This window comes from Balaenoptera musculus, chromosome 1, assembly GCF_009873245.2.
Source record: "Balaenoptera musculus isolate JJ_BM4_2016_0621 chromosome 1, mBalMus1.pri.v3, whole genome shotgun sequence".
Classification (NCBI taxonomy): domain Eukaryota; kingdom Metazoa; phylum Chordata; class Mammalia; order Artiodactyla; family Balaenopteridae; genus Balaenoptera; species Balaenoptera musculus.
Genome location: NC_045785.1, coordinates 25,604,672 through 25,616,077, shown reverse-complemented (window position 1 = coordinate 25,616,077; position 11,406 = coordinate 25,604,672). Strand labels below are relative to the sequence as shown.

General features: G+C 54.1%; 2 protein-coding genes across 2 annotated transcripts; one reads left to right on the top strand and one right to left on the bottom strand.

The window, feature by feature from the left end:
• Nucleotides 1-291: 291 nt before the first annotated feature.
• On the bottom strand, nt 292-1,913 carry TSSK3 (testis specific serine kinase 3). Its single transcript, XM_036854565.1, has 2 exons — nt 1,741-1,913; nt 292-976 (listed from the first exon to the last, which is right to left on the bottom strand). The coding sequence occupies exons 1-2, from the start codon at nt 1,883-1,885 to the stop codon at nt 315-317; spliced, it is 807 nt and encodes a 268-aa protein (XP_036710460.1). The 5' UTR covers nt 1,886-1,913; the 3' UTR covers nt 292-314.
• Nucleotides 1,914-2,423: 510 nt separating this feature from the next.
• Nucleotides 2,424-3,202, top strand: FAM229A (family with sequence similarity 229 member A). Its single transcript, XM_036854550.1, has 3 exons — nt 2,424-2,584; nt 2,666-2,812; nt 3,006-3,202. The coding sequence occupies exons 1-3, from the start codon at nt 2,448-2,450 to the stop codon at nt 3,106-3,108; spliced, it is 387 nt and encodes a 128-aa protein (XP_036710445.1). The 5' UTR covers nt 2,424-2,447; the 3' UTR covers nt 3,109-3,202.
• The last annotated feature ends 8,204 nt before the right edge of the window (nt 3,203-11,406 follow it).

Below are 11,406 nucleotides of genomic sequence, written 5' to 3'. Positions count from 1 at the left end.
TTCCAGTTGCTCTTCGTCATTTTTCTCCTCTCCTCCCCCTGTATGTGTATGATTCTGGGGTCTATTTTTAATTAACTTTAGTTAAACACCTGTATGAAAATCACTTGTCAGCTATAATAAAAGGGAAGTCTGAATGAGGCCCTCTGGTTCCATGAAGATCTTTAAAGGGAAAGGGAAGTAAGGCTGGAGAGGGTGTAGGTAAGTTTTAGGATAAGTAAACTTAAAGTGTAAAATATATATCACCATTTTAGAAGCGGGTTTTTGGGTTTGCTTTCTCCCCCTACTTTATTGGGGACGACTTGCCATTGCTTTTATCAAGTGCTTGCTAGCCATGGATGCCAACTAACTTCTTCGATTGAAGGCCGGAGGAGCATGTCTGGTTCCAGGAGCCGCCTGAGCAAGTCCTGGCATTCGGCCGAGATGCCCAGATGAGTGGGGAAGGACACCCTCTTCTGCTGCTGCCACAGCATCTTGGGGATGTCTGTGTCATCAAAAGGTAGGCTGGCACAGAGCATGACGTACAGGACCACGCCCATGCTCCAGACGTCACCCTTCTTGCTATCGTGGGGAATACCCTGAAGCACCTCTGGGGCGGCATAGGCTGTGCTGCCGCAGAAGGTCTGGCTCAGCTCCCGGCATGATTTGGGCAACACCTTGGCGAAGCCAAAGTCTGTCAGCTTCAGGTTGAAGCCCTGCAACAAAGCGTTCTCGCACTTGAGGTCCCGGTGAGCCACACCACAGCCATGGCAGTAGCGGATGGCCTCGACCATCTGACGGAAGAGGGCCTTGGCCCGGCTCTCGGGCAGTGGCCCCCCATTCAGCACACAGTCAAAGACATCCCCTCCTTCAGCCAGCTCCATCACCAGGTAGATTTTCCCGTCGGCAGACTCCAGCGTCTCGTACACTCGGATGATGTTCTTGTGGTCCAGGGTGCGGACAATCTGGAGCTCCCGAGGCAGGAATCTCTGGATAAACTCTACGGAAACAAGGGAAAAGAGATGGAGCATCAAGTGCAGAAGGGCCTAACTCCTCCCTCCTGTCTGCTGCCTTCCAACTTCTGTCTGCCTATCTCCCCACCATGTCTGGGTCTTGTGCCTTGGTTCCCTTTCATAGTCTTTAATGTCTGTCTGCTTGGACACTGCAAAGAATGTTCACCTCTATTGTTTTTGTAGTTAATTACTGAAAGGAACTACTCCCGGTCAGCCTCAGGGACTGTTGTGAGCAGCCTGTGAGACCATGGATATCAAAGTGCTTTTAGACTTTTAGACTTTATTAGGGACTTTTAGACAAAGCTATTGAATCTCAGTTACGAGGCCTGATTTGCCCACAGCGTGGTGAGCCCGCTCCTCTCACGTCTGCCTCCTGACCCACAGTTCTTTCCATGAGCCCTGTCTTTTCCCCATCTCTGCCTTCGTTGACTCCAGCTCCTGCCCTCTGCTAGCCCTGGCCATGGCCTCGCCAGTCTCTGTTCCCCTCCTGGAATAGGAAAGGCCTAGTGGGCTCCAGCTCTGCTTCTGAGGATCCTTCACCTCCTTCCACTTTAATCTTGGATTTTAGAGGGTGTGATTTTCCTGGACTCCCAGCATCCCTGTGTTCCCCACTGACCTACCCCAGAGCCACAGTCTCTCTTGCTTTCCTTGGTTCCAGACTAAAGGGGAGGAGGGAATGATCCTTCTGACTGGAGGAAGCAGCTACCCACCTCAGCCAGCCCTCGCTTCCTCCAAAGGGGCCCAAGCTCACCTTCTGGCCCTCCCATCTTGTCTATAATTTTAATCGCCACTTTTCTTTGGTGTTTTTTGGAAACTGCTTCTTTGACTTTTGAGTAGGTCCCTTCCCCAATGGTCTTGCCCAGCTGGTACCCATTGTAGAGCAGAAAGTCCTCCATGCTGTCTAGCACCTCCTTCCTTCCTATCACCCTCTCAGCTCATGCTGCCTCTGCGAGGCAGCTCTACTCCACCATCGCCCTTGGCCTGCTCCTTTTCATCCGCAGCCGCCCCCAGCGCTGTAACATTCTCCGTCTGGACACACCAGCCGCGGGTGGTGGGGAGGGAGAGGGTCAGACATTTTAAAACTCTGGCCCAATTGTGATGTAGATGTTGTGTGACTCTTGGCCAAAATGGGCAATGCCCCCTGCCTGCCCTCACCACCACCACCATACCCAGAACGGGTTAAGTCACGGCTGCGCTCAGCCCCCGCGCCAGGTAGTGAGTGAGTCGCAGCCCCGCCTGTGGGGGGCGCTCCGGACGTCTGCGCGCGGCCCGGGATGCCGGGCTCCTTTCTGTGGACACAGCCTCCTGCTCCCCCATCGGGCAGCTGGGGGTCTGCGCGACCCATGGCAAGAGCCCTCCAACTACCGGCTCGCGCCGCGCTAAGTGCCAGGGCGGCGCGAGGTTCCCCGGCGGGAGGAACGGGTTCTATGAGGTCAGCGCGCCACAGCCCGTGTCACAATGCAGCCCTCCCCCTCGACGCCCGGGCCCCCACGCGCCGCAGACACCTGCCAGGCTCCGCCTGGACCGGAGCGTCCTCACGCGGCCAGGGCTCAGGCAGCTGCTTCCAGCCTGGGACCGGCCTCGGCCTCCGGCAGGTAAGGGACGGGCCACGGGGCGGGCGCGGGGAGGGGGCGCCCGGCGGCCCGCGAGCTGCCTGACCGCCACTCCCCGCGCAGAGCGCCCCGGGGCCCGGACATGAGTGCCCAGGAGGCCCCGCAGGGTCGGAGATTCCCCATTGAGGCCGGAGACTCCCCTGGCTTTGCCGCCCCCCGCGAGTCCCAGGACAGCTCGGAGCGGGTAGCTACGGAGCACAACCCGGTCAGGTGAGGCCGGCGCCCCTCCCCGCCGCCCCACCCCGGCCCACTTTCCGTCCCCCGACCGCCCCACCCCCGCCCCACGTAAGGTCCCACATCCACGCCCGAACCTCTGGGACCCCAAGTGCACTCCCCGATGCGTCCCGTACAGGATGAGCCGGCCCCCGCCTCAGCGCCCCCTGTCGCGCCCCGCTTTCCCCAGGCCGCTTCGACGCTGCCCCGGCTGCCACTGCCTGACGCTGCTGCACGTGCCCATCGACGTCTACCTGGCCTTGGGCGGGAGCCCCCGGGTCCGCGCCACCTGAGTGCGCCTGTGCACCGCAGCTCCGCTGAGGTCGCGCGCGCCGAGCACGAGACAGTGATGCACATTTTAAAATAAAAGAACGGATGCACATTTTAATAAAGCACAGCATAAACTGTTCTTTCCACTCCGGGCTGGCCGTGTATGCTTATCCCGTCGGATCGGGCTGCCCGCTGCTCCGCCTCATCCAAAGGCATCTTCCCTTCTGCTGCCTCCTCACTTGGACCCAGCCCCAGGGGCCTGCCCTTCCGATTCCGCTTTCTTCTCCCTGGACACCAAGCCCTTCCCCCATTTCTTGCTGGTCATGATCCCTTTCAGTGCCGCCTTTCTGCTCAGGCTCTCTCTGCCCTCATCCATCTCCCCAACACTCTCCTTGGTTCTCCAGTAAAATTAGCATTACTGTGCTGGACTCTGGGGGCCCAGAGAAGCTTGGGACTGGAGGGGGTGGACAGAGAACTTAACGAGAATGGCCACCCACACCAGGCTCATTTAATTCTCCCAAGATGGAGTTTGGTTTTGCTACCTGCTGTTTTGTGACCCTGGGCACCTCTGGTTTTGTTGAAGGGGTTAGGGGCTGCCCCGTCCCTGTCCATCTTGAGCCTTGGTTTCTCCTAGGACTGGTGGGGCCAGAAGACTGGGGAAGAAGTCGTTTGAAAAACTTCGATTCCTTATTGCTTTTTACAGGTGAGGGAACTGAGCCTTAAGCAACGTGCCTGGGGTCCCCCAGACGACAGGTGATGCTAGTGCACTCCTCAGCGTCCTCAGACTTGAGGCCCCAAAATACATGCATAGGAGGGGCCCATGACAGGAAGGCTGCCTGGAAGCTGAATATTTCCCACTTTCCAATTTTGCTTTAATGAACCTGTATTATTTTAATATTGGAAAAAATGTATGTAACCCAAAGGTCATGTTCAGTCTCCTGTCCCCTGAGATTTAAGTACGATTGACTCAACACCCCTCCTCTAATCCACATGGAGTAGAAGTCTAAGCCTCCCAGAGCACTTCAGATCCCGTGGTCACCAGAAAGGGCCACCCTTTTCAACTTCCACGACTTTCCTCCCAGGCAGTCCCAGATGTAGGAGGCTTATTGAAAGAAGAGAGGATGTTTGTCAAAAAGGATCTACTTGGACTTTAGACTTGACCATTCAGTGCCCCGGTCCCTTAACATCCTGGCTCTTAAAAGCGCCTCCATGCCTTTCTTTCCCCTTCACCAGAATAATCCCTGGCTTCAGGCCATAGTGCTGGCTTCTCTCTCCCTCCCTCCTCTCCCCCTTCACCCTTACCTCCTGGAGACGCCCCCCAACCTCCGCCCCGCCACCGGGACTCTCTGTTCTTCTATTAAGTGAAGTAATCCAGCTGCTTCAATCCCCACCAAACTCCATGCAGGTCCTAGTCTGCTTAACAACCCATTCTGCTGCTCTGCAGAAAAAGGGCCTCCCTGCCAGTAAACAGTACTCACCCTCCTTAGGAGGCCCTTGTAATTTTAGAGAGAAAAAAAACAGCTTCTGTATTGATAAGGTCTCTCCATTGCAAGCAACTGATGTTAGCTTAAGCAAAAAAGGAATTGATTGTTTCAAGTTGCTGGGAAGGATATGTTAGTGATTAAAGGAAAAACTATAGGAACCAGGGCATTCATTGGGCTGGAATCAAGGATTCAACCCCACCAGGACTGTTGCTTTGTTCCTCTCATCCCTGATTATCTCCTCTGGGCAGGAAACATGGCAACATGGCTGCATCAGCTTAGAAATCCCAGGAAGGGGGAATTCCCTGGTGGGCCAGTGGTTAGGACTCTGTGCTCCCAATGCAGGGGGCCCAGGTTCGATCCCTGGTCAGGGAACTAGATCCCGCATGCATGCCACAACTAAGAGTCCACATGCCACAACTAAGAAGACCACATGCTGCAACTAAATAGTCCACATGCTGCAACTAAAAGATCCCGCATGCCACAACTAAAGATCCCGCATGTTGCAACTAAGACCCGGCACAGCCTAAATTAAAAAAATTAAAAAATTTTAAGTATCCCAGGAAGGGAGACCTGCTTTCTCCCAGTCTAGGTATACCTATCCCTGGGAAGGCCAGTGATTGGCCCTTCTTAAATCACATGCACATTCCTTGGGCCAATTACCACTGTCAGGGAGATGGGAGACTACAATTGACCAGGCTGAGCCACAGGTAAGCCTACACTTGAGATGCAAGCACAGCCAGGTGATTGACAGCATCACCAGAAAATAATGGGTAATGATGGAGAAAAAACATTCCAGGAGCAGAGACAGCTTATGTAAAGATCAAGTACCCCGGGAGGAAAAGAAGCCCGAAAAAAAGGGATAGAGAGTGGCAGGGGCCAGTGTAACAACTCAATTTGAAGGCAATGAGGAGCCTTAGAAAGTGTGACCAGGAGTTCTGTGTGACTGGGTTCTCCTTCAGGCTTTGTCCCTGTTTCATTCAATACAAGTCTACCAGCCAGGCCTGTGCAGGACACTGGGGATTCAGCGATGAACCTGACAGACATGGGCCTTGACCCTCATGGAACTCACATGGCCTAGCAATGACCTGCTGGGAGGCAAATCCCTTCCCTCTGGGCCCATTTCCTCACTAGTTTAAAAAAAAAAAAGCACCAGTGATCTCTATGGACCTTGCCAGCCCACAAATGCTGAATCCTTCCCATTCTTCCTTTCTCTCTTATCTCCCTCACTTCCTTTCTCCAATCTTCTTGACACTCCTTTCCTTTAAAAAAAGATTTACTGGGACTTCCTTGGTGGCACAGTGGTTAAGAATCTGCCTGCCAATGCAGGAAACATGGGTTCAATCCCTGATGTGGGAAGGTCCCACATGCCATGGAGCAACTAAGCCTGTGCGCCACAACTACTGAGCCTGCGCTCTAGAGCCCGTGAGCCACAACTACGGAGTCCACACGCCATAACTACTGAAGTCCGCGCACTCTAGGGCCTGCGTGCCGCAACTACTGAAGCCCATGCACCTAGAGCCCATGCTCCACAACAAGAGAAGCCACCGCAATGAGAAGCCTGCTCACCCCACTCGCCACAACTAGAGAAAGCCAGCACGCAGCAACGAAGATCCAATGCAGCCAAAAAAATTTTTTTAATTTTAAAAATAAAATTAAATTTAAAAAGATTTACTAGTGGCTTGGTTAGGATTCCGGGCTTTCACAGCTGTGGCACGGGTTCAATCCCTGGTCAGGGAACTGAGATCCCGCATGCTGTGTGGCGTGACCAAAAAAGGAAAAAGAAAAACAAACAAACAAAAAAGATTTACTGCTACCTCCCGTATGCTTGGTTAGTGGGGGATGCAAAGAATACAGACAAACACCTTGCCAGTGGGCCAGACCCTGGGGCTACATAGCTCTAGAATGGCCATGAGCAAGGGGAAAGGGCATTCCAGGTGGCAGGAACACTGGACAAAGGCCTTGAGGCAGGAAAGTGGAGGACAATTTCAAGGAACTCAGTTCAATCAACTTTCACCAACACCTACCTGGGCCACACGAGGTGCTGAGAACCCAGGCCTTTATCTGACAGATCCCTTGCCCTTGCAGAGCTCAGAATTCAAGGGATCCAGGGATGAGTTAACAGAAGAGAAGCTGAATCAGGGAGGCCTTGTGTTTGAACTTTGTTCTGTAGGTGACAGGTAGAATGACAGGCTCCAACCTGGGTCACTTCACTCTATTTTTCTTCTCCTTTTCCATCATGTTCTCTGTTGCTTCTTCCTTTTCTCCCCCTGGAAAAGTCACTGGCCTAAACTCTAGTCCTAGATTTGAGTCTTGATTGCCATTTACTAGCTGTGCAAACTTGGGCTACATACTTAGCCTCTCTGAGTCTCTATTTCCAAATCTGTAAAATGGGGCTAATGAAACCTGGTGGAAGCTTTCAGTAAAGTCATGCACATAGAGCACCAGGCAGGAATGTCGGGCACCACTAGCACTGAGCAAGAGAGGCTGCTGCTGCTCCTACCTTTGGCTTCAAGGGGCAGCAGAGAGCCAGCCAGCCGTGTCCCCAGGGGCTGGGTGATGCCCAGCCTTGGAGAGGGTTGGGGAATCTCTCTCGCCTCCCTCTGCCAAGTTCCTGGCAGTCCTGCTCAGGTGCTGAGGAACTTGGTGGGGGGGGGGGGGTCGTCATTTCCAGGGGAATCCCCAGGTGGGAAAGGCAGAACTGCCTCCCTCACCCTAGAGGGTAAAGCTTTCCCCAGATCCCCAGGCAGGACCCCCTCATCCCAGCCTCATTCTCAGCTTGAGGAATGAGGAGGGGCCCAGGGGAAGGAGGATACTTGAATCACTGCCTTCCCTGACTTCTCTCTCAGACACCTTATTAGACAGCCCCTCCCTAAGGGACCCTCTTTTAGAAGGAGGGGGCGAAGTACAGATGGACCCTCCCAGGTTACCATGGAGATGGCAGGGAAAGGGTTGCTATATCTCCATGGCAACAATTGACGTCAGCGCTACTCTTTCCCATCGCTTGATATGAGAAGGGGGCAGCCACCCCAACCACAAGCAAATCCCCCACAAAGCCTCCTCCCTTTACTGAGCCAATCAACCAAGGGGTCGACAGGCTTAATATAGCACAGGAGTTAAAAGCACAGACTCTGATGTCAGTCAAACCTTGGTTCAAATCCTCTTTCTGCATCGTTTTAGCTGTTTGAATTTGAGCAAGTCCCTTAACCATGGAAGTCTAGTATGTACAACGGGGATAGTAAGCTACATGCCTCCGAGGGTTAATGTGAGGACTGCAGGGGATCATGCAGGTAATAGACAGTGGGCCAGCTCGTGGGAAGTGCACACTGATGTTAGCAACTCTCTAGAATCCTGGGGACTTGTCAGGGCATTGTGGCTTCTCAGATATAGACTTGAAGCCCCTAAAAGGCCCCCAGAACTCCTAAGGACTGGGCCCTGAGTTTGAGCATTCAGAACTGGGGGGTCTCAAGGTGAAGCCAGAGACAGTGGAGCTTCCAGACTCTGAGGAAACCCCAATGCCACTTTCCCTGCAACCCCATCACATCTGGACCCTGACCCAACTTCCTCTTCCTCCCCCCGCCCACCTCCTCCTAGGCCTCCTTAGCAGGTATCTAATGCTCGGGACTCCATCTGCTCCTCTAGGAGAAAGCAGGGATGAGGGCCGTGGGAAGACTTCAGGCAACCTAACACCAGGTAGATCAGTGGGTTGGACCCCACAGGAATATGGGTGTCCCAGCTCCCACTGGCCTCTCCTCACCTGCCCTTGGGGTAAGGACACTGGAATCATTCTCACTCCCTCTCTCTTCTCCAATCCCCAGTTCTGGTGCCCACAGTCTATTCTGCTCCAATTCCAACGCACTGCCCTGAATCAGACCCCCATCGCTACTCATCTTGATTACTCCAGCAGCCTCCTAACCGGTCTTGTGCTTCCTTCCCTGCTTGATTCCTCTAGCCCAGAATTATTCTATAAAGACCACAACCCAGCCATGTAATTCTCCTATTAAATCTCATCAATGGCTTCTTTACATCACTTGTCCAGCCACGTGGACACCCCTGAGTTCTTCACAAAACCTTCTTCCCACCTTTCAGCACATTGTTCCTTCTGCCTGGAATAGCCTCCTCCCATCCCCCTTACCTCTCAGATCTCCACCAATTGTCACTCCTCAAAGAAGCCTCCTCTGACCACCTGTCCTTCCCCTCCCATAGCACCTGCTTGTCCCACTGTGTACTCATCTCTTCCTTGATCCCTGTTGAATGCCTGTTTACCCCATTACACTATGGACTCACGGAGGGCAGGGGCTGTGTCATATTCATCCTAACATTCCGGGGCCTAGAATGGAAGGGTTCAGGAGTTGGTAGAATGTCTGCAGATTAGACTGGCTAGTGAATGACTGCTTGATCGGTCTACAGAGAGGCCGAGCACTGAGAGGAGAAGGAATAGCGGAGCCAGCTGGGGGATCTGGGATGGCTTCCCTAAGGAACCGACACTGGAACTGAGATGAGAAGCAGTTACCCAGACAAGGACATGGCGGTGGGAAATATCCCTGGCCCTGGGACTTGTCTGTGCCACGAGTGAACGTGGTGCTGAAGACACGGTGAAGAGGGACACATTCACGTTTTGGAAAGACAACCCTGGTTGCTCTGTGAGAACAGACCACGTAAGAGATTGAGAGCAGCAGCGGGGAGATCGTTCAGGAGGCTGCTGCAGCCTCCCAGGTGAAAGGCGATGGGGCCTTGGACCAGGTGTTAGCCGTGGAGACGGAGAGAAGCAATTGGATTTTAGACATATCCTGGAGAGGACAGGATTTCGCAACTGCTTGAATATGAAAAGGGAGGGACAGGGAAGAGTCTAGAACCAAGCCCAGATTTCCAGTTCAGGCAACCGAGAAAACGGCCAAGCTGGGGACCATGGGAGGAAGGGCAGGTGTGGGGCATGTTTGCTGTGAGGTGAAACATCCAGGGGGACGGGGCCAGGAGATAGGTGTTGGGCAGGGAAGAGAGGCTTGGGCTGAAAGAGAGAAGTGAGTCTCTGACACAGGTGGGCACCAAAGGCATGGGAATGCATGAGATCCCCTGGGACAGACCGTAGAAGGCCCAAGAACACCCATGATTAGGCAGTGAGTGAAGGATGAGAAATTTGCCATGTGGTGGCAACCACACGGTTGCAAATAAATAGCAAAAAAATCAAGAGTCCACAGTGTCCAGAAAAACAAGGGCACAAAAGTGTTTCAAATAGGAGGGAGTGTTTGTGTCGAAGTCAGCCACTGCTAAGGGGTCAAATCAGATAAAGACTCACGAGCATCCCTTGGATTTAGCAACAGGGAGGTCAGTGGTGACCTTGACGAGCTGTCCCTGTGGAATGGCGGGGGAGGAAGCCAGACTGCAGGGGTTGGGTGAGGAAGTGGAAACGTGTGTACACAACTCTTTCAAGAATGTTGGCTGTGAAGGGGAGCTGGAGAAGGACCTGGGGTCGAAGGAGGGCTTTCTTCTTTTTCAAACACAGGAAAGACTAGAGCCTGTTTGTTTGCTGCTGGGAAGGAGCCATCAGGGAGGGAGAGCTTGGAAATAGGTAAAGGAGGAAGGAATGAGAGGAGGGAAATTCCCCAAGGAGGGACAAGAGGAGGTGGAATCCCCAAATATGACCACACAATTGGCGGGGGGCAAGTCAGGGCCGTACAGGGCTCTGGGGGCTCAGAACAGCTGCCCACTCTCCCCAGCAGCCAGTGTGAGTCACTGGGGGGAAATAGCTCAAACAGGCAGTGTGGGAAAGGGAGCGGGGCCAGCATGCTCCTCAGGATCCCCAGAGGGTGGGGCAGCAGGGACCAGCCTGGGCTCTGAGCCCAGAACCCCATGCTCTGAGCAGGACAAGGGCACAGAGAGGTTGTCTCACCCTTTGTAAGGATGGGCAGAGTAGTAGGAAGCCTGGGTCCTACTACTGGCTTTTCTCTGCCCCTCTCTGAAACTGTTTTCCTTTCTGCAAAAAATGTGGGCTTTTAATTTTTTTTTTGGCGGGAGGGTGGGGGGGTGGGGCTGGGGGAGGTGTCAGGGACCCTTTCTAGCTTCCTTCCAGAAATATATGTGTGTTTGAACTTTGCAAACAGTTTCGGGCCTCCTAAGTCTCCACAAACTCATTCCTGGCTTCCAGATAAGAACTCCTGAACTAGAGGTGGCTGAGGAGCCTACTGCTTCTGATATATGAGTGCCCCAGAGCAGGGGAAAGGCTCTTGTAAGGGCCATGGGGGCAGAGGTGGGAGGCTCTTAAGCCCGGGAGCAGTGAGGCCTTTTGAGGTGTGGTTTCTTCCTGAACACACCATCAGGGGTGTGTAAGCAGAAGCTGGAGGCCCCTGGGTGAAATAAGGAAGGGTTTATCCAAACGGCAGCTGACCTTCCTATCCTGGGCCCCCTCTTGCTGCCTCTGCCTGTCCTTGCCTTTCTGTCCCTGATCCTGGGGGAGGAGGGTCTCAGGGGATCCTCCAGCACTGGTGACCAACCCCCTCCCGCTGAAGCAGCTGAAGAGAGACCACGGACTAGACCCCGCCAGAGGGGCTGGCGCTGCCCCACCCCGCTCTGCCAGCTGACGCCTCCTGCTAAAAACAGCGGGGCCGGGGGGGACTATGGGTTTTCAGGCCTCCCCCTCCAAGTCCCAGCAGGTATTAAAGAGGCCGAAGCCGGGGCAGGCGGACTGGACACTATGCTATTCACCGAGACTGCCCACTTCGTGGTGAATTTTCTTCTCTCTCGGTGAGGGGGCCCGGGGGAGGGTGCCGGCGCGATGAAGGGCCCCGGTCTGGCAGTTGGGGGGGAGGAGGAGTCCAGATCCTTGGGAAGGCCCCGAGGGGG

Excerpts from the sequence above, each read along its gene's own strand:
- FAM229A (XM_036854550.1), top strand. The coding sequence starts at position 2,448 with ATGCAGCCCTCCCCCTCGACGCCCGGGCCCCCACGCGCCGCAGACACC. Across the intron at positions 2,585-2,665 it reads CCGGCCTCGGCCTCCGGCAG|AGCGCCCCGGGGCCCGGACA; the intron begins GTAAGGGACGGG and ends CTCCCCGCGCAG. Across the intron at positions 2,813-3,005 it reads ACGGAGCACAACCCGGTCAG|GCCGCTTCGACGCTGCCCCG; the intron begins GTGAGGCCGGCG and ends CGCTTTCCCCAG.
- TSSK3 (XM_036854565.1), bottom strand. The coding sequence starts at position 1,885 with ATGGAGGACTTTCTGCTCTACAATGGGTACCAGCTGGGCAAGACCATT. Across the intron at positions 977-1,740 it reads CAAGATGGGAGGGCCAGAAG|AGTTTATCCAGAGATTCCTG; the intron begins GTGAGCTTGGGC and ends TTGTTTCCGTAG.